The 26,924-nt window shown below is 47.0% G+C and overlaps 1 protein-coding gene across 1 annotated transcript in view; it reads left to right on the top strand.

Annotated features, from left to right (window-relative positions):
* Iqca1 (IQ motif containing with AAA domain 1) overlaps nt 1-26,924 on the top strand; it is a 128,366-nt gene that overhangs the window by 39,433 nt on the left and 62,009 nt on the right. Inside the window, exons 7-8 of the mRNA XM_028880381.2 lie at nt 10,890-10,974; nt 16,983-17,123. Coding sequence (XP_028736214.1) covers nt 10,890-10,974; nt 16,983-17,123 — 226 coding nt within the window. The remainder of the gene's footprint in view (nt 1-10,889; nt 10,975-16,982; nt 17,124-26,924) is intronic.

Here is a 26,924-nt window from a genome sequence, read left to right as displayed (position 1 = left end):
ACATATGCATACGTGCTCGTGCGCACGAGCACACATATACACACACACACATGCATAGACACATAAACAATATCCTAACAGTCCTGTCGAGGGCCCAAAATGCAAGTGTGACATCCTGTGCTGTTGTCAAGTACATCCTGGGCTCTCGGGCACCCAGGAATGCCCTTTTGTCAGAGGCTGTGCGGCTTCCCCCTCGCAGGGAACCCTAGCTCAGGAGAGCCTGCCCGGGCTTTTATGCTCTCAGAATTGTCTCTAGTGTTCTGTGTTTCATTCTCCAGGTGTTGGTGAAGGGGCAGGGAGTGGGCTGGACTCATATTGTTTCTTACCCTGCAGGATTGAATGGGCTGCTGCGGAGTCCATGACATCCTGTTTTGTTTTGATTGCTCATTTCCCACAGGTTCGTACTTCCAGAATTTCTGTGATTCATTCAGTTATTTCAGAAAGCACTTTGGCCCTTTCCAGTAGATGTACAATTAGAATGCTAGTATCCGTCCTTACAAATACAGTTACATGGTAGGGAAGTTGGACGTGAATGAAGTCATATTATCACCTCTGCTTGTGCAGAGAGAAAGCATTTGATCAAGTTAAATGTCCCCTTCTCATCTGAAAAGGCAAGGCATGGGAGCAGGGGCATAAACTGTAATGGCATGTAGTTTAAGTGTGGCAAGATGTAAGCTAGGTGTAGAGAGACTGTTATATCTTCTACCTGAGGATTTTTCTCAGAGCCATAGGCACTGTCTAGCACACCACACGTACTCAATGAGCATATTGTAAATGAACAGATGCAGGATGAATGGGTGAGTCAAAGATGCTGTGTCCTCAAGAGAGACACACTTCACAGACATTGGGCACAACCTTTGTCCCTACCCATAACTGCTGCCATGATATGAATGAGAGTTGATAACCAGGATAGTACCAAGGGGAAATAACGAGAATCAATGTCTTACGGAGAATGGGGAACTATACCGTTAAATAATGATGGACGACGATGCAAGGGAAACATCAGCCCTATGTGAGATGAGAGTGGGCGGTGAAGAGACAGAAGAATCACTGGAATAGACAGAGAGATGGACTCTGCTGCCGGCTGAATGGAAAGACGATGAATTGACCCCAGGAGATTTATAGGGATAAAACAGTTTCAATTAAAATCCCAACAGGATTATTTGTGGAACAGGAAATATAATTATTAAAGTCATTAGGATTGAAATAAGATCTAAGAACAACGAGGAAGAACAAATGGCCATGTATTCTAAAGTACATTATAAAGAAAAATAAGAGCTGCTTAGTGCTAATAAGAAAGCATAAATGTAGATCAGTGGACTAAGAGGGCGGCCCGGGAGCTGACAGACGTATATGGGATGAGTAATTTCTGATAAATGCATTTTTAAAAGGGAGCCAGAACATAAAAATACAGTTACGGTAACTACATTGTTAGAGCTGGCTGGTAACAGAAACGGAGAATTTAATGTCCTGGGAAAGACGCCACAGAAGCGTAAATATTATAAAATAAAATTGGGCAAACCCACTGCAAAAAATTATGAGGCCTATTCAGTATTAAGACTCTACAAAAGGAGAGAAACCAGCCGAGTATGACAGTTGCTGTGATTACAAATTGTTTTGCTCTGTGCTTTGTTGCGTTTGATACATCGTTCCTACTTGCTGTGCTGAAGAAATCAATAGTGAAGCGGATTCAAGGACTCAGCAGCCCTGCTCCAGCCCACTCCCAGGCCTTCACCTGTCCCCAGGCCCTGAAGACACACGGGCAGGGGATCACCTGTTGTCCCCTTTGCTCTTAAACAAAAGCAAGGAGGGGTGATCGTCCCGTTGCCGGGTCTTTCCCGCTAGGAGCTGTATCATCACTTCAGGAACTGACGGGTGTTGAGCGCATTTCCAGCATCCTGCAAACACTCAATGGGAGGAAGAATGTGGTGACTGTGTAGCACAGCTCTGTTCCCTCTGCTTAAAACCGTGAGAACTTAGCTCCAGCAAAGTGTCCCTTGCACACAGAACATCCGACTTGAGGAACAGGCTGTTGTTAGCCTAGATGCCCACAGGCTGTAAGCTAACGTGGCTGAGGTGGGCTGGGTGGGTCTGGGCAGAGCAGGGCAAGGCAGGAAAGGCTGGCTGCTGCCTCCCCACAGGAGTCCAGTGTAACCTCTGCCTCGGAGCTGAGAGGTACAGGAGTGTGGTCTTTAATGCACAGAAGGACAGGGCAACAGTATGTATTGTCTGAGTCTCTCAGAAGCCAGGTAAATGCTTCACAAATAAGGTAGAAAATGCCCTGTCGGAAGAGCGATGCTGACAGACCCACTGGCCCTAGCTGAACTGGAGGCAGTACTGGGCTCCATGGTGTCTGGCCGGGGTTCTTGTCTGATACCGAGGCAGGCTCAGGACGACACTGCCACATCTGAGAGCGCCGAGACAGGGGAATGAAAGCCAGGTCCTAAGGCCACAGCCGCAGTGGAGGAGCAGTGGGGTTGGAGAGGTTGGGATGAAAGCATTCAGAGTCAAGCCCGTGACTGATCCCAGGAGAAGCAAAGGAAATGTCAAACGCTGCTCTCCAGAGCTTTCCCCACCTCGGTGGTGCTCCAGGACACCCCAGCTCACAAAGCTGGAGTCTGGTGGCCGCCAGCACCGATGAGCTCCTGGCTCCCTGGGATGGCACGCTTGCTCTCTGGGGTTTTGTCTCTCCACATTCTAGGGGTGATTAATCACTTAGTGATGGGGAGGTGACATTCATTCTGCTAAAAATATTAAGTCATCTCTAAAATTGAGTGTTTTCATTTTCTCAGTACTTTTCAGGAAACATGTTCAGGAATAACTAAAAGTTTTCTTGTTGGAAATTAGTATTTGTCTTGATTAAAAGTTAAATATCATGGGCTGGGGAGATAATTCACTCAGTAAAGTTATTTGCCCCTTGCGAGCTCGGGAACCTGACTTTGACCCCCAGAGCCCGAGAAACAGACAAGCCGGTGGGAAAGGTAGACAGGAGATTTGCTGGGGCTTGCTGGCCGGCCACCCTACTCGGTGAGTTCCAGGCCAGTGGGAGACCCTGTAACAACAGCTAAGGTTGTCCTCCAGCCTCCACATGCGTGAGTACACACATGCACACTTGTGAACATGCACATGCAATACATAAATACCCCGCAAAGTTTGCTGTAGAAAATGTCCTTCCTAATAAAATACACCAGTGTTTGCTTGTAATGTCAACAACTGGTTCACAGCTTCTGTAGATTTGCTCTACCAAGACAGCACCTATTGCAAGCTTTCTGTCCACATAGCTGCCTTTCCCCTTCGCCTCCCTACTTCTCCCTCCCGTCTCCCTCCCACCCCAACCCCGCTTTGTTCTGTAGACACGGGTGAGCTGGTAGGTCCCATGCAGGCGGCTCTGGCTATCCCCACAAAGCTTTCTGTGTCGTTTGTCTCCCCTGGAGGCTCTGATGCCCACATGGAGAGTCTTTCTCTGACCATGCCTGCCCAGCAATTTCAGCGTGAATGGAAAAGGGTGGGGAGGCGGGGAGGAGACAGAATTCGGGAATGGCATTCTAGCTTGCTACCCGCTGTGTGTCAGCAAGATGGTGCAAGTTTAAAGATAATCAAGGCTTTAGAATCATAGCCGAGGGAAAGCTGTAATTTTAATAATTATGCATAATCTCAACATATTGAACATCTCGGAGCTGTGTGGAAAATTCTGCCTCAAAGTTCATTTTAAATAGAACAGGTTCTTGCCTTTATTAAACTATTTTCCAGACTGCAGAGAGAGAGAAAGAGAGAGAGAGACCCAGGTTACCACCCTCAACACAATTCCACAGATAGGTGCCTCTACCCGATCTTTTTTTAAAATGAGAGAGAAAATATTATATTTGGTCAGTTTATGCCATATGGTGTGATTAGGCAGGGCCTGTCTGATGCTATGACATTTGAGCAGATTTAAAGTGAAGGAAGGAATCAGAAGGTAGCCAAATCCATCAGAGCTAGACATGCAGGAAACAGTATAGGAGACAGGGTGAGGGAGGCTGAGTGCAGCATCACGTGCGGTCAGGGTCACTGGAGAAACAAGGTAACTTAAGTCCCGAACTAGGACAGCTTAAGGCCCCTTAAGAATAAAAGGGGCCCTTGGATCAATTGTCCCAAGAGAGCTGGAGCAAAGCTTAACCTAATGATATGGACAAAAGTTTGGAGAGGATAGATGAGCTTTGAGCAAAGAAGTGACGCACTATGACTCATGTTTTAAAGGGGTCACTCACCTGCCACCTACCCCAGGTGGCCACAGAACAGTAAGAAGAGGCCAGCTCCTGGTGTAAGCAAGCGCTTGGTGACAGTGTCCTGGGTCTAGTGCAGTGGTGTGTACCAGTCACCCTCAACACATGCTGGGAAGGTGGAACCATTGGAAAAGAGACAGCTGAGGATGACTCCGGGCCGTGCTCCTGGGAGCACTCCCTGGAATGACTGAAACAAAGTGTCTATTCTCTACAGTAGTAGGAGGAGTTTCGGGGGTCAGAGTGGCAAGAAGACTTGGGCTGCAGACACATCTCAGAGCTTCTGTGTTCCTTGGTGTTGGGTGGGCAGCTAGATTGGGTCAGTACCAGGGAGAGGTGAGAGCCGGGGAAAAGTGAAGCCAGGGAGAAGCAAAAACTGGAGATGCCATTAAGGAGCTGAGCATGTGGGGGGTGAGTCAAGCTGTGAGCTGGGTGAGACCCCAGGCTGTGAGGGTGAACAGACAGAGAACAGGGGGCCCTAAGATTGAGCCCTGAGCTCAAGGTAAGGGGTGGGTACAGAACACTGGAAACTGAGGCAAAATGGGATCATGTGAATTTGGGTGGGGGGAGTGTAAGTTACAAGGCTGGAGAGATGGCTCAGCCATTAAGGTTAGGAGCATGTATTGCTCTTCCAAAGGACCTGAGTTCAATCCCCAGGACCCACCTCAGGTGGCTCACAACCTCCTGTAACTCCAGCTACAAGAGACCTAAGACCTCTGGCTTCTGCAGCACCCACACATAGCATATGCTCACACAGACACACGTAGATAAAGGTGGGAAAAGGACCCAAAAGAGAGGATTGGGTTGCAGAGATCGGTGTGAGAAAGGAGAGCCCACAGAGGATCCCCGCCAAGAAGGGAACAGGAACTGTGCCCATCCTGTATGTGTCCAGCTGTCTCTATGGAGGAAAGAAGGTATTCAGTGAGAGAGGAAGACCCTCGGGAATGGGGGGGGGGACACTGGGAACTGAAGCAAGAGAACCTTTCAAGAAATAAGGCTTTGCCTTCCAACTGCAAAAAAGCATGTGCTTGGCTAGTTTTATGTCAACTTCACACAAGCCAGAGTTATTTGGGAAGAAGGAACTTCAATTTAGAAAATATTCCACCAGATTGGCCTGTGGGCAAACCTGTGGTACATTTTCTTGATTGATGATTATTGTGGAAGGGCCTAGATCAGTGTGGGTGGAGCCATCCCTGGGCTGGTGGTCCTGGGTGCTGTAAGAAAGCAGACTGAGCAAGCCATGAGGAGCAAGCCAGTAAGCAGCACTCCTCCATGGCCTCTGCATCAGCTCCTGCCTCCAGGTTCCTGCCCTGGTTGAGGTCCTGCCCTGGCTTACCTCAGTGATGGACCATAATACGGAACCATAATATAAAATAAACTCTTTCCTCCTCAAGTTGCATACAATCATGGTGTTTAATCACAGCAATAAAAACCCTAAGACACAGCATCATGATGGAATGCCCTTTAGAAAACAGCAATGCTAGGCCATAAGCTGTATACTAGGATGCTGGGCCCCAGCTGCCATAATTATGTCCTAAATCTGGGTGGCCGAGCAGCAGGAATGCATTGTCTGGGTGCTGGGCAGGAAGCCCAGAGGGTCAGCAGGTTGGTTCTTTCTGGGGACCGTGAGGTGGAGCCTTGTCTTAAGCAAGCACAGCTGCAAGGATCTCCTTTCCAACAAGGCCATAGCTGAGGTGCTGAGGTTAGAGTTTCAACGTAACCATCGGCAGGGGCAGGGTCACAGCTCAACACTCCACACCCGAGAGAGCTCTCTTAACGGGGCGGTGCGTGTGAACAGTTCTCCCAGCTGAGTTCACGGGGTGAGAGCTAAGAGAAGTGAGCATGCCGACGGAGGGGTGCAGGATTCACGGACGGCAGATGACGAGGGGAGGGGGAAGGGGGGGAGCAGATGAAGTATGGGAGACTGAGGGAGAAGGAACCTCAAGAAGAGTGGCCCCTGAGAAGGCCGGAGACTACCGAACAAAGCCAAGCCCTTAGGGACAGAAGCATGTGTGAAGGAGGTGACAGGAAGGTGGTGGCTCACTGTCGGGTGGAGTACCTGGCTATAGGAGCTTGTAAAGATGCAAGTGCCCATCACTGAAAAGGTCCCACACTCAGTGCTCTCAGGTGAAGCACAGTTACGTGCCTATTGATTCTCAGTCCCATGGGTAGTGTAACTGTATGTGTCCCGGTGTTCAGGGGTCCACCATCCATAGGACCCAAGACCGTGGGGAGAGTGTGTGTCGAGAGCAGAGGCATAGGAGTCCCCAAGACAGATACTTTGTGTCCCATTCTTAATCAAAAGCATCTTGGTGCTGACACTGTATAATTTGGGGTCGTGACACTGTATAATTTGGGGTCTTCAGTTCCTTCTGGGAGGCTCCAGAAGGGCATCCCCTGCAGTCACAGCTATCAAGTCCCATAAACAATGCCAAAATTACCATGGAAGCCTAAATAACATTCGCTGTTCCATCTTAAAGACCATCAGCAGCTCACACACCCATGGGAGCTTATCCCAAAGCTTGGAATGCTCAGGGACACACAAGACATAAAGTACCATCATTAATAAATATAAATATATTTAATATTATTTTATAAAAATTACCATGGAATTTTAATATAAACTTTTGCTGTGAAAATTGATACATTCTAAAATTAAGAAGTAATGTGCAAAATGGGATCATGTGAATTTGGGTTTTTTGGGGGGAAGTGTAAGTCATGAGGCTGGAGAGATGGCTCAGCCATTAAGGTTAGGAGCATGTATTGCTCTTCCAAAGGACCTGAGTTCAATTCCCAGCACCCACCTCAGGAGGCTCACAACCTCCTGTAACTCCAGCTGCAGGATGGCTAATGCCTCTGACACCCACACAGCATATGCTCACACAGACACACATATATGCATACAATGAAATGTGTGTGTGTGTGTGTGTGTGTGTGTGTGTGAGAGAGAGAGAGAGAGAGAGAGAGAGAGAGAGAGAGAGAGAGAGAGAGAGAGAGAGAGACTAAATTTGTCATGATCCCTAAAAAATTCAAGTTCAGCAATCCAAGGAGAGAGTCATATGATGGTGTCCCTTGCGGAGGGGTCTGCAGAAGTCTTGTTAGTGAGCATGTTAGGAAGACTGCTCCAACCTCCACTCCAAATGCAACTACTGAGTGACGGGTTGAGAAGTGAATCCGGGGGCCCTCACCCTGAGTCTGAGAGCTTCCGGGTCTCAGACTTCCCGGTATTGATGAATGGTGTCCTTGGCATTTTCCTGCTTTTCCTATTGTGACAACTCACAGTTTGAGGTGCAGGCTGAGGTGGCAGGGCAGTCAGGGAGCGGGGACATGAGGCAGCTGGTCACATTGCGTCTGCAGTTGGAAAGTAGAAATGAATGAATGCTGGTACTTTCTCTACTTTTTTCTTTACTTTTTTGAGATAATAATTAGATCATTTCTCCCTTCCCTTTCCTCTCTCCAAACCTTCCCATCTACCCCTCCTTGCTCTTTCAAATTCATGGCCTCATTTTGCATTAATTGTTGTTGTTGTTGTTGACAGTGGTGGTGGTGGTGGTGGTGGTGTGTGTGTGTGTGCATGCATGTGCATGTGCATGCATACACGTGTGTTTCTAAATACAACTTGCTCAGTCTGTAATCTCTTTCCTTGAGGCCAGCCTTGAACTCACAGAGACCTGCCTTCCTCTGCCTCAGGTGCTGTTACTTTTCCTTTTTATCCAGTCTGGGGTCACAGCCCCTGGGATGGTACCAACGACATCTAGAGAGGGTCCTCCCACCTCAGTTAAGCTAGCCTAGAAACTGGAAAACAACCCAGAGTCTTGTCTCTTAGGAGATTCTAGATTCCGTCAAACTGATGATCCATATCGAATCTCACCATGCGATGAAATGCCTTGAAGAACCCAGTGGACGATCATCTTCTAAGTGAGCAAAGGCCTGACATTCCCAGTGCAGCCCATAGGTCCATCCGGCCAGCGAGGTAGTGACGAGGGGAAGTTCGTTGAGAGGGTTGATTCCTTACGGCAAGCAGCTAGAGGCAACTACACTCATTCAGCTGTCGTTCCTGAGGCCAGATTTCCTTCCTGAATTTAGCACAACGTAGTGCAGCACATTGGAACATGGAAGCAGAGTGGCACATCCAGCCGGCTTCCATTAAACCAGACTCTAATAGGCTTGAACAGTCTATGGCTTTGGAAACTACTTATTGCTCATAAAATTGTATCTATGCAAACATATGATTGGTTGTTTCTTGTCTGTTGGTTTGTTGCTTATTAGTTTTAGTTTTTGGGAATGTTGTACAATGTGTTTTGATCATATCCACCCCCTCCCCAACTCTTCCAAGGTCTATGCCCCCTTCCCTACCCACCTGACTTTGTCGATAGCTTTGGAGCCTTTCCTGGAACACACTCTATAGCCAGGCTGGCCTCAAGGCCTTTTGTGCTGCCTTGGATGTGTGACCTTCCATTGGAGCATAACCAACCCACCAGAGGCTACACTCTTAAATCTGACTCTCCCTCTTCCGGTAGTTATTATTATTGCCAGTAGCTCCTTGGCTAGGGGTGGTCTTCATGACCACGTCCCCTCTCAATGTTAGGGTTTGGGCTGGCTTGATGGGTCTGATGCATACTGTCACAATCACTGTACGTCTGTAAATGCAGCTGTCCCATCGTGTCCAGAAGATGCTGTTCCCTTGAAGTCATCCGCTACATCTAGATCTTACCCTCTTTCAGCCCCCTCTTCCACAGTGATTCCTGAACCTGGAGAGGGTGGGAGTATGATTTAAATGTGCCATTTAGGGCTGAGCATTCTGCAGTCTCTTATTGTCTTCATTTAGTCCCAGTGTGGGTCTCTGTGTCTATCGCTGTCCCAATTAAGGTTACTATTGCTGTGATGAAACACCCTAACCAAAAGCAAGTTGGGGGAAATGGGGTTAATTTGGTTTATGTTTCCCATCATAGTCTGTCACTGAAGAAAGTGAGGACAGGAAGTCAAACAGGGCGAGAACCTGGCAGCAGGAGCTGATGCAGAGGCCATGGAAGGGTGCTGCTTACTGGCTTGTTCATCGTGGCTTGTTTACCATGCTTTTTTTTTTATACAACGCAGGCTGGGCCTTCTTCAATCAATCACTAATTAAGAAAATCCCCTACAGGCCTGCTCACAGCCTGATCTTACAGAGACATTTTCTCAATTGGTGTTCCCTCCTCTCTGATGACTCTAACTTGTGTCAAGTTGACAGAAAACTAGCCAGCTCCATCACCGTCTACTACAAATAGAAGCTTCTCTGACTATAGTTGAGAAATGTGCTCGCCTATGGGTGTAGTGGTAACTCATTAGGAATTGGTTCACTACTATCCCCACTCAGCAGAATAATAGCAGTAAGTTCTTCCCTAGGGCCTATGACCTGTCTAGCTATAGGTTCTTGGCCTAAAAAATGGTGCCAGGTAAGAGTTCTGCCTTGTGACGCTGGCCTTAAATCCAATCAGAACGTGGTAGGTTTTTACCCCCATGACATTTGGGCCACTATTTGCAACCATGGGCACACCTTGCTAGGCAACTGGGTTTTGTAGCTCGAAGTGTTCAAAGATGGATAGGATTAGTGATTAATCTCTTCCTCTGATAATAGGTTTATTATTATTGTTGTTGTTGTTTGAGACAGGGTTTCTCTGTATAGCTTTGGAGCCTTTCCTGGATCTCACTCTGTAGCCTAGGCTGGCCTAGAACTCACAGAGATCCGCCTGCCTCTCCCTCCCAAGTGCTGGGATTAAAGGCGTGCACCACCACAGCCCAGCTTAGGTTTATTGTTTTAAAGTGAACTAAAATATGCATATTTTAGAATTTTCTGAGTTTTAGTTGTCTAATAGAGTAAATATCAGTTGTGCAGCTCACATAAACAGAAACCCTTAGAGGTCCTCAAGAATCATTTAGCATGAAAAGAAGACCTTGAGTTTGGGAAGCAGTTAAATGTGGCCATCACCTCCAAGCCTTGGGCTTTCTACTTCTGGGAATGAAAGGCTCTGATCTAGCAGCTAGTATATTTTTCCTACACATGGAGTAAGTGTAACGCTTATGTCAAAGTCAGTTTCTCTTAAAAATAATGACCACATCCTCCTTTGGTAATTCTCCACACTAAATTCCACCGGCTTCTTTCTCTGTGGTTGCAGGAAAAATACTTGTTGGACCCTATCAAAAATGGGGGCCCAGACTTCCTGAAGCATGCGTGAATGTTTCAGACACTTGCTGGACATGCCATTTGTCCAACTCCACCCTTCTGTTTAGTTTCAGAGTCCTGTGTTTACCCTACATTTTAAACAGGAAGAAATGATTTGTGCTTCTGTCTTGGTTGAAACTAAACCACAAAGAATTTTAATATTAAAATGGAAAAAAGGCAGAGGAAGAAAAATAGAACCTGTCTAAGAGAGCGATGTCCACCTCAGACTAACATGTCCCCAGAGGCAGGAACCCTCAGGCTGCTTGTCCCTACTCCTCTGCGTCTCAGGGACCCTGCCCAGCCCTGAGCACAGGGTCCTCACCCTGGAGAGCCGTCACTTACTGATATTAAACCACGTGGGTTGGTAAGAGCGTTACCAAAGAGATTCATCTCGATTCTCTTTCAACTCACATTCTTTCTCTCTGCAGGAATTTAACGGGTACATTTCCAGACTACCCCAATGTAGAAGACGGGGGCTCAGCCATCATATTTTCCAACAAGACCCCAGAGCAGGTAAAGGAATATATGAGAAGTATGAGGTGATCAAATCATAGTCGCATTTCCTTAGACTTGAACGTGAATGGATTTACAGTGTGTTACGTCTCCATGATTTATGGTTACTTACATATCCCAGGGTGAATATCGTCTCACATATCCTTTCTGATTTGTTTCATGATCAGTTCATTCTTTCTCCTGTCCAGTTATGGAAAAGCTGTGATGACACATCAGGCCATTTTCTCTGTCAGTTCTTAACAGTCTGAGTTCCGGTTCCTGGTACCTCCCCATCCCTCTTCCATCCCCAGCATCAGGTCTGTGACCCCTGCAGTTCACTCCCCCATCTTCCACACCCCAGGCCGCTCTCTCATGATCTCCACATCCCAGGCTGCTCTCTCTTGTCTGCCCACATATCAGGCCGCTCTCCCCTGTCTGCCCACATCTCAGGCTGCTCTTTCATGATCTCCACATCTCTCTCAGGCTGCCCTCCCTTGCTCTAAGATAACGTCTCTCAGATCTATTAGTTAATATTTCCTTGGTTACTCGAACAAATACAATAAGATTTAAAAACAGAAGAGTTATAAGTACTTGAAGCAATATTTTATTATTTCACATTATAGAAATTACTTCCTAGGAAATGCAGTAATCTCAAGATGAAATCATTGACAGATACCCAGTTGTCCAGAATCACATGGGTAAAACTTTACAGGGGAGTTGAGAGAAGCCTTAGTTAGACAAAGAGATTGCTGGATCATTTCCCTGAAGACTCAATAGAAGAGAAGCATGCTTTCTCTATTAATCCCCACCCTTGGTACAATTTCAATCAAAACCAAAGTCATTTTTATATTGATTAACACATTTTCAAGTTTTTATGCAAGAACACATGGAAATAAATAAATAAATAAATAAATAAATAAATAAATAAATAAATAAATAAATAAAGGCTGAGTAAGAGAATCTGTGCCGGTGGTGATGCCACAGAATCACAGAAAGAACAGGCAGGTGGCAGCCGCAGTAGTGGCATGTTCACACACGAGGAAACGTTCTGTGCCGGCTGCTGTGCACAGACGTGCAAACGAATCCTGTGACCATCGAGCAAGCAGGGCGAACTCACAGCTGATAAACTGTGGTTCTGAGATTCAAACCACAGAGGCCAACTGTAGAATACTGTGTTCAGAAGCCGATTCAGACACAAATTAGAAGTCAGTCATCCTGATGGTTCCTTTCAAAGGAAGGAGGATGGACCAGCAGGTTAAGGGACGGCCAGGCTCCCTCTGTGGCAGGATTCAGGACATCCCGAGCCTTCCTTGACTTGCAAAATAAATTCCTCTTGCATTCAATATTTACATGTAAAAATGTTAAACCACAAATTGGCAGAAGACATTGCTAGAGTATTTAATAATCAGAAGGGTGGGGGATAACTTTGGAAGCATGTTGCCATAGGCAGAAATCATGTAGAAAACAGACTGATATAACTGAGTGTGTAAAACTCAAGCAGTTGAAAAATAACACCGTAAGAGAAATTAGAGTCACAAGAAACTGAGGAGAGGGCTTGCGGCATCTCTGATGAAAGGTTCGTTCATATTTAAAGAGTCCTTAGAAAATAATAAGTCATCATCTCCATGGAAAAGACATCAAAAATATGAACTTTTTTAAAAGAAAAAAGTTTTAATTACTGGCACTGACCTCTCACTGTAAAACAGTTTTGCTGCATCTCTTTATCCACTCAACTAATAAAAATTTTAAGTTAGAAAACCAGCTTGGTGTGCCTGTAGGAAAATGTCACTCTCAAACACTCTGGCTGCTGAATTCATTAGCATGGCATTTTTTTAAGGCACATGGACCAAGTTAACATCAAGTATTTCAATACGGATGTTCTCTGCCTGAGGGATACCATTTGAAGAATTTATACTAAATAAAATAACAAGGCAAGTTGCCAAAAGTTAAAAATGTCAGGCAATGGGGCAAATAAAAAGGACCCAGGCTGGGTGTGGACACCCTCTGCCACAGCTGAGCACTATAGAGCGATAGCAGGAAGGCGGCCATGATGGTGCGGAAGTGATGGGGCTGTGCGGATCTGCCCTGAGTACCAGTGCCTCGTTACCCCTGCTGTGGGTGAGTGTAAAAGTTGGTTATGTCTGCCTTGTTTATAGCATGGATGAAGAACAGGAGAGAGAGAGAGAGAGAGAGAGAGAGAGAGAGAGAGAGAGAGAGAGAGAGAGAGAGACAGAGAGAGAGAGACAGAGAGAGAGAGACAGAGAGAGAGAGACAGAGAGAGAGAGACAGAGAGAGAAAGAGAGAGAGAGACACACAGAGAGAGAGTTTTGAAATAGTCTCCGTAGCTCAGGCTAGCCTCAAACTCAAGGATATCCTTGAACTTCAGATTCTCCTGACTCCAGTCCCTAACCAGGGCTCACTGGTGTGTACCACCACATGCATGTGTGTGGTGTTAAAGACAGAACCCAGGGCTAGGGCTTCATGCATGCTGGGCAAGCACCCTTCCAGCTGGGCAGCCAGCCCTCTAGTGTTTGGGGGTTTTTGTTTGGTTGGTTGGTTTGGTTTTTTTGGTGTTTTTTGTTAAGATCTATATTATTTTATGTATATGAATGTTTTGTCTGCATATATGTATATATAAATACACCTCTTGTGTGCCTGGCCCCTGTGAAGGTCAGAAGAGGGCATTGGATCACCTGGAGCTGGAGTTACTGGTGTTTGTGAGCCACCATGGGGTTGCTGGGAACTGAATCTGGGTCCTCAACAAAACCAACTAGTCCTCTTAACTGCTGAGCCAACTCTCCAGTCCCCCCCCCCAGTATTCTTATGAAGAGCTAAGTACCGGGAGCACCATGCACTGGAGTACCCACTCTTAAGGTCAGAGTCGGAGACCTCACACCAGCCCCTAAGCCAGACTGCCCACCGTGTTCCCTGTGGCCTATGGGGTCAGGTACAGGTTCCCTCTTAAACCTGACATGTTCATGCTGAGGCCAGCTTCATTCTCATAACGCCAGACCACCCTCTGGCCCTCCCCCAGAATACCATAAGCATGCAATGCCAGCATGGCTGCTCGGCAGTTCAGCAGGCCTTGCCCCGAGAGACCATCACTTTAACTGTGTTTTTTTTTTCTTTTAACTCTGCGTTGTTTCTTTTCTTTCTTCCTCTCTCTCTCTCTCTCTCTCTCTCTCTCTCTCTCTCTCTCTCTCTCTCTCGTGTGTGTGTGTGTGTGTGTGTGTGTGTGTGTGTGTGTGTGTGTGTGTGTGTGTGTGTAGGTCTTGCCCTGCAGCTAAGTCTTCAGGAACAAGCAGGGTCTTGAAAGTCAGACCAGGGCAAGCAGCCAAACATGCTTCACTGTAGTTTAAAGAGCAGTGATTACGGGATTAAGAATGTTGGTGGAATGTCTCAGTTGTCCACAAGAAACATGAAAAGGAGGAGCTGATGCTAGTCAAACTAAAAACAAACCTCGGGGCGCCTGGTTAATACATTCCGATAAAGCAAAGGGGACCACAGGGCAGCTTGACATTAAACGCCGGCTGCTGGAGAGTGAGAACAGAGCCGTGATTACAGACCACATTCCACCAAAGGCTGCATCTGGAGCCTGAGCCCGCCAGTCTGGAGATCCAGCTCAAGCTTCCTGCCTGGACCATGTGTGATCAGATGAGAGAGTGCATCAAGCCCGGAGTTCAGTTCCCAGCACTGTGGGGGAGGGTGGGATACTGGCTCACTAAAACCAGCAGCACACTAAAGAGGTAAACCGTGGTAATAAGCAGCAGTTATTTCATAATGCAGCAACATTTTGAGTTTAAGGTATGTGTGAATGCACTGCATCATGGGAAGTGGACCAAAGAAAAGAGCATGGACTCATCACATGGATGTGGAAGGTTCGTTTCCAAACTCAGCATCTCTCTCTGGTACTAAAAAATAAAAACCTCTTCTGAGTTGTTGGTCAGTGGGGTCCCCAAGACACCCCAAACATTACAAGCCATTTCTGTTGCGTTTGGTTACCCTCGAGGGCTTGACCTTAAGACCCTCTTCCTGCAGATACTACACACTTGAGGCACAGGACATGAAGAAATCAAGTTGCTACATCCTTACTGGCTAGATCGCATAGTGCCAGAAGGTTCTATTTGCAATACTAAGGGAGAAAAGTATTCAGCCATCTTAACTACCCAGCTGTGAACCCCATGAACTTCAGTACTGACTGACCCTGCAAGATATGCCCACTGGCGCAGTAGTGGGCACGAATGTTCTGGACGTAACCAAATACTTTCTGATTCGATCTAAAGCCTTCCATGAGACAGAATTTGTGCCTGGGCCCTAAACCCATGGCTGGGTGGGTCATAGGCCACAGGGAGAATGTACTACTATTATTTTGCTAAATGGACAGAGTAATAAACTGCCCAGGATCATTGTGGAAGAGGAGGTAGAAAAATTATAAGAGCCAGGAGAAGTGGATGTCCACAGAGAAACATTATTTGTTGGTCATGGCAGAAAACCAGAGCAGCCATGACAGCGTACACAAGACCTGAGCAAGATCAAACCAGTCAAAATCCCAGTATGGACAGGGGAGGGAGGGGCTTATGAAATGGCATTGCTAACTCAGGAGCTCCCTGCACTTGGTGGCTGCCGAGGAAGGGAGGGCCAGTTTTCTTCGGTGATGTGGCCCCTGAGAAGGCTACCCATGCTCCAGCAGATGGTCATCCATCCACCAATGCACATACAGGACGCACCCAGTAGACTCAGTGTTTGTTTGTCTGTCGTCTGTCTGTTTGCTTGTTTGTTTTCAAGAGCAAGCACATGAAGTTGAGAGGAAATAATGGTAGAGGGGATAGGGAAGACTGGAGGAGGTAAGAATGGGGGTGGATTTAATCAAAACACATTATATGCATGCATGATAAAAATTGAATCCAATAAAATGAAATATAGCTACCCTTCTCTAACACAACAACGAACTTCCATCTTGGTTTGAAACCCAATGTCATGCCTAATTAAATTCATGAGAAATAGTTCCACGAATGGCAGAAATACACAGGAATGGCCGTTACACCACCACTATTAAGCATTGTTTTATGTGAACTATTGTGCACTCTCAGACAAGGCAAAGGGCAAGGCACAGACATGGGGACAGGCAAAGGATCAAGTACTGCAGATGTATCTAACAGAAAAACCAGAGAATAAGCTAAAGAACTGAATGCTGTGAGGGCTGGAACCGGAGCCTTAGTGAGCAGAGCAGTGAGTCTGTGTGTGCAAATGCTGGTGGAGAGGAAACACCACAGGAGCCATCCCTTCAGAGCACCAGCATCACCATAAAGATGCAATGCCTGTGGTAAACTCAGCAATGATGTGTGCCAGGAGAGTCACAGGCAAGACCACAGGGTGGGGGCTGCCCTTGGGTTGGGATGATCAGCGTCACAGAACCCCAGTTCTGCTAAATATTGTTCTATAGATGTAACTGATGCAAAAAAATAACCCTCATTGTATTACTTGTTGGAGCCTTTGAGAGGAGAGGGGGTGAGGGTGAACTCGCTAAGCTTCAGATAGCCGAGGATACCCAGTCAAGCCTCCAGCAAAAGTGACCTGTGGGGAGAGAAACCATCTCTGCCAGGTATTAAAACATGATTTATTAGGAGCCTGTTTAGGTGGGCAAAGGCTGAAAGCTCCAGCTTCCATATGAATGCATACATGTATACACACACGCATTTATCCATCATCTGGGTAGAAAACAGAGCAGTCCTCAGGTTGAATTACTTGGGTTTAAAATGGGACAGGACAGACATGTCCTGCTGCCACTGACCGGCTGGGGAAAGCATGGTCTCTTCTGGTGTCAATGCAACCCCTGAAAGGTGTGGAGATATGGAGAGAGGTGTCTGACCTCCATCTACCCCTCCTCTGAGAGTGGACAGACAGCTTCTCCCGACAAATCCTCCTCAGGAGAGCTAGCTAGCCTCGTCCAGCAGGGACGGAGCCCAACAGGATGGGGAAAACGGTCCTCCTCCCGTGAGGTGCTATGATTGTTTTGGTCTTTTCCATAGGTTATTGAGGATATATTAACCAGCCAAGAGGAAGAAGAAAAACTCAAAAAGAAAAAGAAAAAAGAGGAAAAGGAGAGTAAGCCCAAAAAAGGCAAAAAAGGGAAGGAGAAGAAAAGCAACCAGAAAGAGAAGGTTGTAAAGGTAAGGAGTGCAGGAGAGCTCTAGAAGACTGTCTGTCTTCCTCCAGCTGGACTCTGGCAAGGGGTGACCTCGAGTCTGCTGGGGTCGCCATCACTAGCTTCAGATTTCATTGTGTTTTAGGTTGATAGCATCCGGTCACAATCTTTTCTACATTTTATAAATGCCTACCAGGATAACTGTCAGTGTGGACAACTCAGTTTACATAATTTACATAATTACTCCCCAAAATAAACCCTCACACTTGTCTTTCTTCAAGGCAAGCTGCTTGGCAAACCAAGGACCCACTGTGAAGTGAAAGCAGTCCTCTTTGTTAGCCCAAATGTGCCCCTTTGAATTCATCAGAAACGCTGACACGGAGGGTGTGCCTCCACAGCACCTTCAGAAATCACCAGTGAAGTGTAAGCAGCTAGCACTTACCCCGGGAGACAGTTGGGGGAAAAGATATTAGCCCTGCCTTATTTGTTTTAATTACATACTGTCCTGGTCTTTATTTCTCTTGGTATGATAAAACACCCTGGGGGAGGGGGAAAGCAATTTAGGTGAGAAAGGGTTTATTGTAGCTCACTTGCATATAATGTAGTTTGCACAAATCCATCCCCATTCATGTCTTCACATGTCAGTCACAGTCCCTCTTAGCAGGGAAGCCATGGTGGCGTGGAGGAAGCTTGAAGCAGGTGGTCACATCTGTCGAGAGTAGAGGGAAATAAAAGCGTGCCCATGGCATGCTTTGCTTGTGTTCAGCTTCCTTTTGTCACCCGGACACTGTCACCCCTGTCTAAAGAATGGTGCGGCACATGGTGGGCTGGTTCTTCCCAAACCTTGGAGAGACTTCACTTAAAAATGATCAATTACCTTTTTAACTAAGATCTCTTAGTAAAAAGTATGCTCTTTCCAAAATATCACACAAGCAGAAAGCCGGACACTCTGCAGGTTCATGAGACAGTCTCAAACATCATCACTGGGAAGAAAAAGCCACGTGAGTGGAAAACAGGGATCTGAGCACTGGACTTCTGGGTGACATCACCTGTGACTTGGTGTCTGGAGCTACCATCCCCTGGGTCAGTGGGATGAGGAAAGGGTGGAGTCACTGTCTTTGGGACTCTGTGTTTGCACCTAAGAACATCACCATGGAAGAGGGGCAGGAAGACTGTGAGAGATGTGGAGCAGACGTTTGCAGTGAAACAGTGTTTACCAGACATGACAGGGCCGCTGCACACAGGAACGCACAATGACTCTGACTAGACTCTTAAGACCGACTCTTAAGGAGCAATCCAGCCCAATCGAGCATGCGCTGGGGAGGGGCTTGTGAAGTCCCCGCCCCGGCTGAGGAACTGTTGGCTCTTGACGGCTTCAGGGGGAGGGAGATTCCATTTTCTTCAAGGATGTGGTCCATGCTGTACAGGCAGACCCAGTCGATTTGAAAAAAAGAAGGCATGAATGGGGATGGATTTGTGCAAACTACATTATGTACATGTATGAAATTCTCAATTGACAGAAAAAAATTTTTTTTCAAAAAAGAATATTTTAAAATAAACCCCCTGTGGGTCACTTGATCCCTTCGTCAGAAGCATGGCAAAATAATTAAATAGTGAAAACAGGACTGTTTCTCCTCCTTTCCTGGGTCCATCTAGAGACACAGCAGTGAGCTTTTAAAGAAGACAGAGCTCACGGGAACGGTCGTCTTCACTTTGGGGTTAAAGGAGGAGAAAACAGAAAAGTCAAAAGGCACATTCACATCTGAGCTGCTAAATTCCAGTTTTTCATGTAAGAGTTTCAGAAAGATATTATTTATGTTAGGATTTTGGCCTTGTGTGGCAACATAAACTTGTACTCCCAGTGTGGAAAGTAGAGACAGGTGAGTCCCTGGGCTCCCAGACAGGCCAGCCCGGCCACTTGACAAGTTCCAGAGCAAGGAGAGAGCTGTCTTTAAAAACATGTTGGCACTCCCGAGAAAGAGCGCTTGGGGTTAATCAATAGTCTCCACACACATGCTCACATACATGCACCAAATATGGACACACAAGTGCACACACAAACATACAAAAATAGTTTTCACCCATAGTCAAGAAAATCAATCTGTCCCTAAACTTCACACCTTCTGTTCACATTCTGTGTGAGCTCAGAATGTGCTGTACACTTGGAACATTAAAAAAAAAAAAAAGTTTGAGATGAAAACATTGGGGGAGAAGCTTTATGACCAGGTCTAAGAAAAGAGCTTTTCAGATTTGCCAAAGGGGCCCAGTGATGGCTCGATGGTTGAGCACCAACTGCTCTTCCGGAGGATCCAGGTTCAATTCCCAGCACCTGCCGAATGTCACAACCATCTGTAGCTCCAGGTAAGGGGATCTGATGCCCTCTTTTGACCTTCATGGGCACCAGGCATGAATGTGGTACACATACACATACATACATACATACATACATACATACATACAGGGAAAGCACTCATACTCATAAAATAAAAATCTTTTTTTTTTTTTTTAAGTAGAGCCCAGGGCTGGGAAATGGCTTACCAAACAAGTGTAAGGACCAGAGTTCAGATCCCCAGAACCCACATAATCGCCAACTGGGCCTGACAAACTCCCTCTAAGTCCAGCTTCAGGAGACAGAGAAAGACCCAGAGCAAGCTGGCTAGTGAGACATAATATCAATGAGTTCTATGTTTGATTGACAACTAATCCAGGATGATTCCCACATTAGCCTCAGGCCTTTACATGCACATGCATACATATGCATCCTCCCATACACACATGCAGACAGGCATACACACACACACACACACACTACACGCATAGCCAAGAAACTGGGGCAGGGGGGAGTAGAATCCCTTCTAAACTTGACAAGTTAGACTCCGTCAAATGCAAAACCTCTTGCAGTGTGTACGACCTGAGGAGGATTTAAAAGTGAAATGGCAAGCTGCAGCCAGAAGAAAACACTTCTAAACTACCTCACAAGGGATATCTAAAGATTGCAGAGCAAAGCCTCACAGTTTCACTGTTTAAAAAAAAAAATGCTTTTCCATAGGTTTTTGGTTTGTCATCGAACCCATTGAGGATTTTAGACAAGGAGTTCCCGTTACCATACATCCACATGAAGGGGATACCTCCATGGGGGCATGCCTCTGTGAGGGGTACCTCTCTGAGGGGATACCTCTGTGAGGGATACGTCCATGGAGGCATGCCTCTGTGAGGGGATACTTCTGTGAAGGGATACCTCTGTGAGGGGATATCTCTGTGAGGGGATACGTCCATGGGAGCATGCCTCTGTGAAGGGATACCTCTGTGAGGGGATACCTCTGTGCGGGTATATCATCTCTGTGAGGGGATACGTCCATGGGGGCATGCCTCTGTGAGGGGATACTTCTGTGAAGAGATACCTCTGTGAGGGGATATCTCTGTGAGGGGATACGTCCATGGGGGCATGCCTCTGTGAGGGGATTCTTCTGTGAAGGGATACCTCCATAGGGGAATTTCTCAATGAGTGTATACCTCCATGACAGATACCTTCATCAGGGGATACCTTAGGGAGGGGATACCTCTGTGAGGAACCACTAAAGCCAGAAGGACATTTTCCGCCAATGTGTGGTCACCTCTGCAAACATGCTGTCCACAGCAAAGTAATCTCATTTGTCTGCTGTGGCTTTCATGGTCCTCATAGTGGCTTCCGGAACAAAAACAAGAGAGATGAACCCATCCTACAACTGGTCCCTCTTTCAAAAGCCACACAGTACACCATTAGGAATCGTTGCAAGTGCTTTGACTGAAGCAGAACAGGACCAAACTGAGTGCTGCTGGGAAGATCTTTGGCCCCCAATAGCACAGTCATGTCTAAGAGTTCTTGGGTGATGGTGTCACCCCGCCATGACTGGCCACAATCTTCTCTCTAGTCTCTGGGCCCCAGGAGGAGCCCCCATATTGAAGAATTGGGCCCCAGCCATATGCTACCCACGTACAGAGTGTATCTCTCCTGCTCTGCTAAAACTTTCTGGACTCTCATAGTCACACCCAAAGGTTTGTTTCCATGGAGAGTCTAAATCCCATTAAGTTGGCAACAAAGATTAACCATCACAGGTACCTTCAGATAAGACCAGTGATCGGCAGAAACAGCCTCGGACAATGATGAAACCCAGCAGAGTGAAGACCATATTAAAAAGTCTAACTGTGTCAGCATATGGGAAGATCAAAAACAACAACACCTTGCTTTCGGTCCCTCAGCTGTGAGAGGAGAGAGCTAAGAATGTAACAGAGACTGTCAGGTGGCTTCTTAAAGACTGACTCATCAAAAGCTGAAGAAGGGTGGGACTGGAGAGATGACTCGGCAGGTAAGGGCACTTGCTGCTCCAGCAGAGGACCTAGGTCTAGTTCCCAGCACCCACATAGTTTCTCACAGTCATCCAGAACCCCAGTTTGAAGGGATCCAGTGTTCTCTTCTGACTTCTGCAGGCACACACATGGTACACACAGACACATGCAGGTAAACACAAATGTGCATAAAATAAATAACAAAAATGCATCCATAATGGTTTTTGAACTGCAGAAGGGGCAGGAGAGATGACCCCTTGGTGGCTTCCAGGTCTCCTACTCACCCCGGCCACTGTCCTGGGGTACAGGAAACATTTACCGTATAGCATCTTCCCATCTCTAGATCTTAGATCCTGAAATAGAGGCCATTGCTGACTGAGAATGATCATGGCTGGAAACTGTATTTGAAGATAAAGTATGCCAAGATCACGTGACAGCACATTACATATAATCAGCATGTTGGAACTACTTTTGACCTTGTGCTAGTGTGTCGTGTTCTATCCCCATTAGACCTGGAGCTGTTCGTGCTTGTCAGGGTTTGAGGAGTTTGAGGAGTCTTTTCCCACCCACACAAAATCAGCAACCGAGCTGATAGAATTTGAAAAAGGAAACCTGAAACTATGGCACCGTGACCCAAATCTGTCTCAGTTTTCTTTGATGATTTTGTGTTTGACTTTTGCCAGAAGGATGCCCCTGGGTTTTGTTTGAGAAGTGGCCATGAGGAAACAACACTAAGTGGTGGCGGGGTTTAGGGAGGACAAATGGAGTTTAGTCACGCCAGCCAACAACGTAAGAATCAAAATGAAATGGCTTGCTGCACCTATTCACCCGGTAAAACCTGTAACCACTTGGCATCGTGGTATGACGGGCAGGTAACACACAGGCAGGCAGACAGCAGAGTACAATGGAAAGTTCCTTCAGTCCAGACCAGTAAGTGTGGCCCTTTTCCATTGGGTTTTAGGTTTTGCACAGTGCTGTGTGTGATGACGTCATTTGTGAGGCAGCGGGAGGGTCCGGGGGGTGGTGTGAGTGCCTTCTGGGGGCCAGAGCCTGCTGTCTGGCATTGGCAGGCCCTGAGTGGCATCGGCATGGCTCTGAGGAAACGCAAGGGTGGAGCTTCTGGGGGCTCACACTCCTTCCCTGGAAACACTGGGCCCGTGGAGTGGCAAAAACAAGCTTGCTAAAGTCACCAGTGATAACATGAGATGGGGGGACCTGCAAAGTGCAGGGACAAGAGGTGTGACCTCCCTGGAGTGGAGTGGAAGAGGCTACGAATTCAGATCCATGAGCCAGCTCCTTCATCCATCTCCTCGGAAGATGTCTTCTTTTTCTCACCAGCCGGTTCCCAAATAATGACACAGAGACTTCTTATTATGAAAGGTCAGCCTATAGCTTAGGCTTGTTTCTAACTAGCTCACAACATAGATTAACCCCTGTATACTAAGCTACGTTCTACCACATGGCTTTTACTTCTGTCCCATTCTGTGTATCTGACTTGTTCCTCCTCTGGCTGGCTTCTCTGCCTCTCTTCTTCCCAGAGTCCTCTCTGTCCCCAGAAGTCCTGCCTATACCTCTTCCTAGCTATTGGCCATTCAGCTTTTTATTACACCAATACACTTTCACACAGTGTACAAATACCCCACAACAGATAGATATGAGCAGCCAGGTTCTCACCTCTCACCCACCTGGCCTTTGTCTTCCCAGCTCAATACTGAAGGAGCTGTTTGTAGGACACTCACAAGAGCCTGGGGCCAGGCCTTTCTCTGTTCAGAACAATCTCCAACCACTTGGCTGAGCTGAGGACAGCAGGGTCACAGTCAGAAAGCTTCTGTCAGTAAAACACAGGGCTGTGATTACGTGTTCAGTGCACTTATACGACCCTATCCAAGTAAAGACTCATGGGAAATAAATGACCTTGGGATTAAGATGGCAGATTCAAACTTCCTGGAGGAAAATTCTACAGTATTTGTCCAAAGACGTGATGTATTGGATGCTTAGAACAGCAGCCAAAGGAGAGTTACTCAATGAAGCTGAAGGCTCTTTATCAAAGAAAGAAATGCATTTCGAGGGGGCAGCAGAAGCTCCCGCTGTATTTTACCCTCCAGTGAGAAGGCAGCTCAAGTACCCGCCAATTATGTCATTACCGCATGGAAAGCCGGACCCTATTATGTCATGGGAATGTCTAGTGTTCCCTCTTTAAAGTCACCAGGACTAGAAGTTTGCCAAACCAGTCTCACAACGGTTTTTGCGCTCGAGAACTTGATCTGTATTGTAGAAATGAAAACAGGCCTCTGGTTTTGCTTTCATGTCCGTGCCTCAAATACCTGTTGCATTCGAAGGTGTGTGCCAGTTTCAGACAGAGCCGGAGGCCTGGGTGAGATGGCACCCTTGCCTCGAGAGTGCCTCAGCCCAGAGCAGCGAGGACAAGGACACTGACAGTCCCTAATGTGTACAGAGAAAGAGGTTCCCATAAAAGGGAAAGCACCCCCCCCCAGCACCCCATGCCTGCTCCAGCCAAAGCGGTGTCCCAGTGGCCAACTTTGCCTCTGCCGCCCTGCCCTTAGGCCAAGTCCAAGGTCTGTGCAGAGTTCAGCTCCGGGGCCTTCCCAGGCTCTTCCTCTAGGCTTAACAGTTTTTTTCTCTGCATGTGTCTGCTGGAGCTCTCGCTTTCCTCCCCTGCCCTCTCCCACACACACCCGTGTGTCTGTGCCCCAGTGTTTCACACTAACTTGATGACCTCTCATTGTTCAGAGTCCCAGCTCTGCAGCTCAGAGTTCCCACCTGCGTTTCCCTCTTCGGTTGTGGCTCTGTGGCTCTGCCTGGGCACCTTCCCCGAAATCATCCTCCTCTTCCTCCCCTCCCCCTCCTCCCGCTCCTGGTCCTCCTCTTCCTCCCCCACTTTCTCTTCTTCCCTCTCCTCCCCCTCCTCCCCCCTCCTCCTCCTCTCCTTCTTTCCCTCCCTCTCCTCCTCCTGCTCCTGCTCCTCCTCCTCCTCCTCTTTCTCTTCTTCCCTCTCCTCTCCCTCCTCCTACCCCTCCTCCTCCTCTTCTTCCTCCTCCTTCCTCTGCCTCCTGCTGCTGCTGCTCCTGCTTCTCCTCTTCCTCCTCCCACACTTTCTGATCCTGCTCCTCTCCTCTTTCTTCTTCATCTTCCTGCCCACTCCCTCCTTGCTCCTCCTTCTACTACTCCTCTTCCTCCTCATCCTCATCCTCTTCTGTCTTCTCCTCTTCCTCTTCTCTGCCGCCTATTGTTCTGTGGTCCTTGGTAGTGTCGACATTGCTGTAACTGACTGGGTTGTGTTTCCATAGCTGCTTGGGTTTGCTTGGGTTGCTGTTGCAGGGTTTTCTTTCCTCCTCTCTGAGAAGTTCAGGGACTGAGTCCTCAGGCATGGGCTCCTCACTGAGAACTCCACAAATAAAACCAAAAGAGCAATTACATCCCAACAGAGGCCCAAACTGCAACACAGAAACACAAGTACCTGGGAAAAGCAAGGTAGTAGAACCACTCCAAAGGTCAGACTCCTTGGAAAACAAGCTGAGGTCAAGATGAAGCTGAATATCTCCTCCTCTGTCACCGGCTGCCAGAAACGCATTGAAGTAGATGGTGAATGAAAGCTTTGTACGTTCTATGAGAAGGGCATGCCACAGAAGTGGCTGCTGAGGCTGTGGTGAAGAGTACAAGGGTTATGTGGTCCAAATCAGTGGTGGGAATGACAAACAGGGTTTTCCCATGAAGCCAGGCAACTTGACCCATGGCAGAGTGTGCCTGCTGTTGAGTGAGGGGCATTCTTGTTCTAGAGCGAGGAGAAATTGAGAGAGGAAGCAGATGCATTGAGGATGCCAGTCTGAGTGTTCTCAAGTTGGTTATTGTAAAAAAGAAAGACAGAGAGAGAGAGAGAAGGATATTCCTGGACTGACAGATACTACTGTGTCTCACCCATTGCGACCTAAAAGAGCTAGCAGAATCAGAATGCTTTTTGATCTCTAAAAAAAAAAATAATAATGATGTCCATCAGTATGTTGTCAGAAAGTCCTAAACAAAGAAGATAAGAAGCCCAGGACCAAAGCACCCAAGATTCAGCATCTTTTTACTCCAATGTCCTGAAACACAAATGCCAACATAGTGCGCTGAAGAAACAATGTGTTAAGATGGAGAGATGGCTCAGCGGTTGAGAGCACTGGCTGCTCTTCCAGAGGCCCTGAGTTCAATTCCCAGCACCCACATCGTGGCTCACAGCCATCTGTAATGAAATCTGATGCCCTCTTCTGGCCTGCAGGCATACTGCAGGCAGAACACTGTACATAATAAATAAATTAAAAGAAAAGCAAGGAGGAGGCTGCAGAACATGCCGAACTCTTGGCCAAGAGAATGAAGGAAGCCAAAGAAAACCGCCCAGAATGGATTGCCAAGAGACACAGGCTCTCCTCACTGGCAGGAGTTTTTTATAAGTCTGAGCCCAATCAAAAAATGAGTCTTTTGTGTAACAAATAAATTATCATACTTTGATGAAAAAACAATCCAAACAGACTGAAATGGCTAAAATGCCAAGAATGCACAGCACTAACTGAAAACCATCAGTGATTTCAAAGGAGACATAAATAGATAAATAAAGCTGGGAAGTGGATGAGAAAGTCGGCAGCATGGATAAGAAATTCAGAGGAAAAAAAAACAAATGTTTTAAAGAAAAAGAGAGAGAAGAGAGGTACAAACTGAACTTTTAGAAATGAAAACCTAAAAAAAAATCAAAACAAAAATATAATCCACAAAAGTACCATCAACGAAGTAGATCAAGCTAAAGAGAGACTCTCCAGGATGGAAGTCAGGGCTCAGGACACACTGCTCTCCAACAGCAATAAAGAAACCAAATGAAACATGACCACAGCTTGTGAGGCTCTGGAACCTGAGCTGGAGATCACAAGTGAGAATCCATGGTGTAGACGCTGAGATAAAAGTGAAAGGCTCAGCTGGGCGGTGGTGGCACACACCTTTAATCCCAGCAATCGGGAGGCAGAGGCAGGCGGATCTCTGTGAGTTCAAGGCCAGCCTGGGCTACCAAGTGAGTTCCAGGAAAGGCGCAAAGCTACACAGAGAAACCCTGTCTCGAAAAACCACAAAAAAAAAAAAAAAAAAGTGAAAGGCTCCAGAGGCCACATTAGAAAAGAAGGAAGAAGAAAAAAGCCAAGTGCAGTAGGAGGCAGAGACAGGAGGATCGCTGGCCCTGCTGGCCAGCTAGTCTTGCCAAACCGGAGAGCTCCAGGCTCAGAAAGAGACTCTGTCTCAAAATGAAAAGCATCCAGTGTCAATCTATGGCCTCCACATGTGCACCTGTGTTTGTCACCTACACACACACATGCACATGCACACATGACATTGATAAGAGTGTTGTCCTCTAATCGGACACAGATTGGACTTCTGCCCCTGAGCACCAGTTATCATTGCTGCTGTTTTTGTTGGTTTTGACACTGCCCTTGCAGATTTCTTTGCTCATGCTGGGGTATCT

This window comes from Peromyscus leucopus, chromosome 13 (assembly GCF_004664715.2).
Source record: "Peromyscus leucopus breed LL Stock chromosome 13, UCI_PerLeu_2.1, whole genome shotgun sequence".
In the NCBI taxonomy this organism is placed as follows: domain Eukaryota; kingdom Metazoa; phylum Chordata; class Mammalia; order Rodentia; family Cricetidae; genus Peromyscus; species Peromyscus leucopus.
The sequence above is the reverse complement of the archived record's forward strand: the minus strand, read 5'-3'. Positions and strand labels throughout refer to the sequence as shown.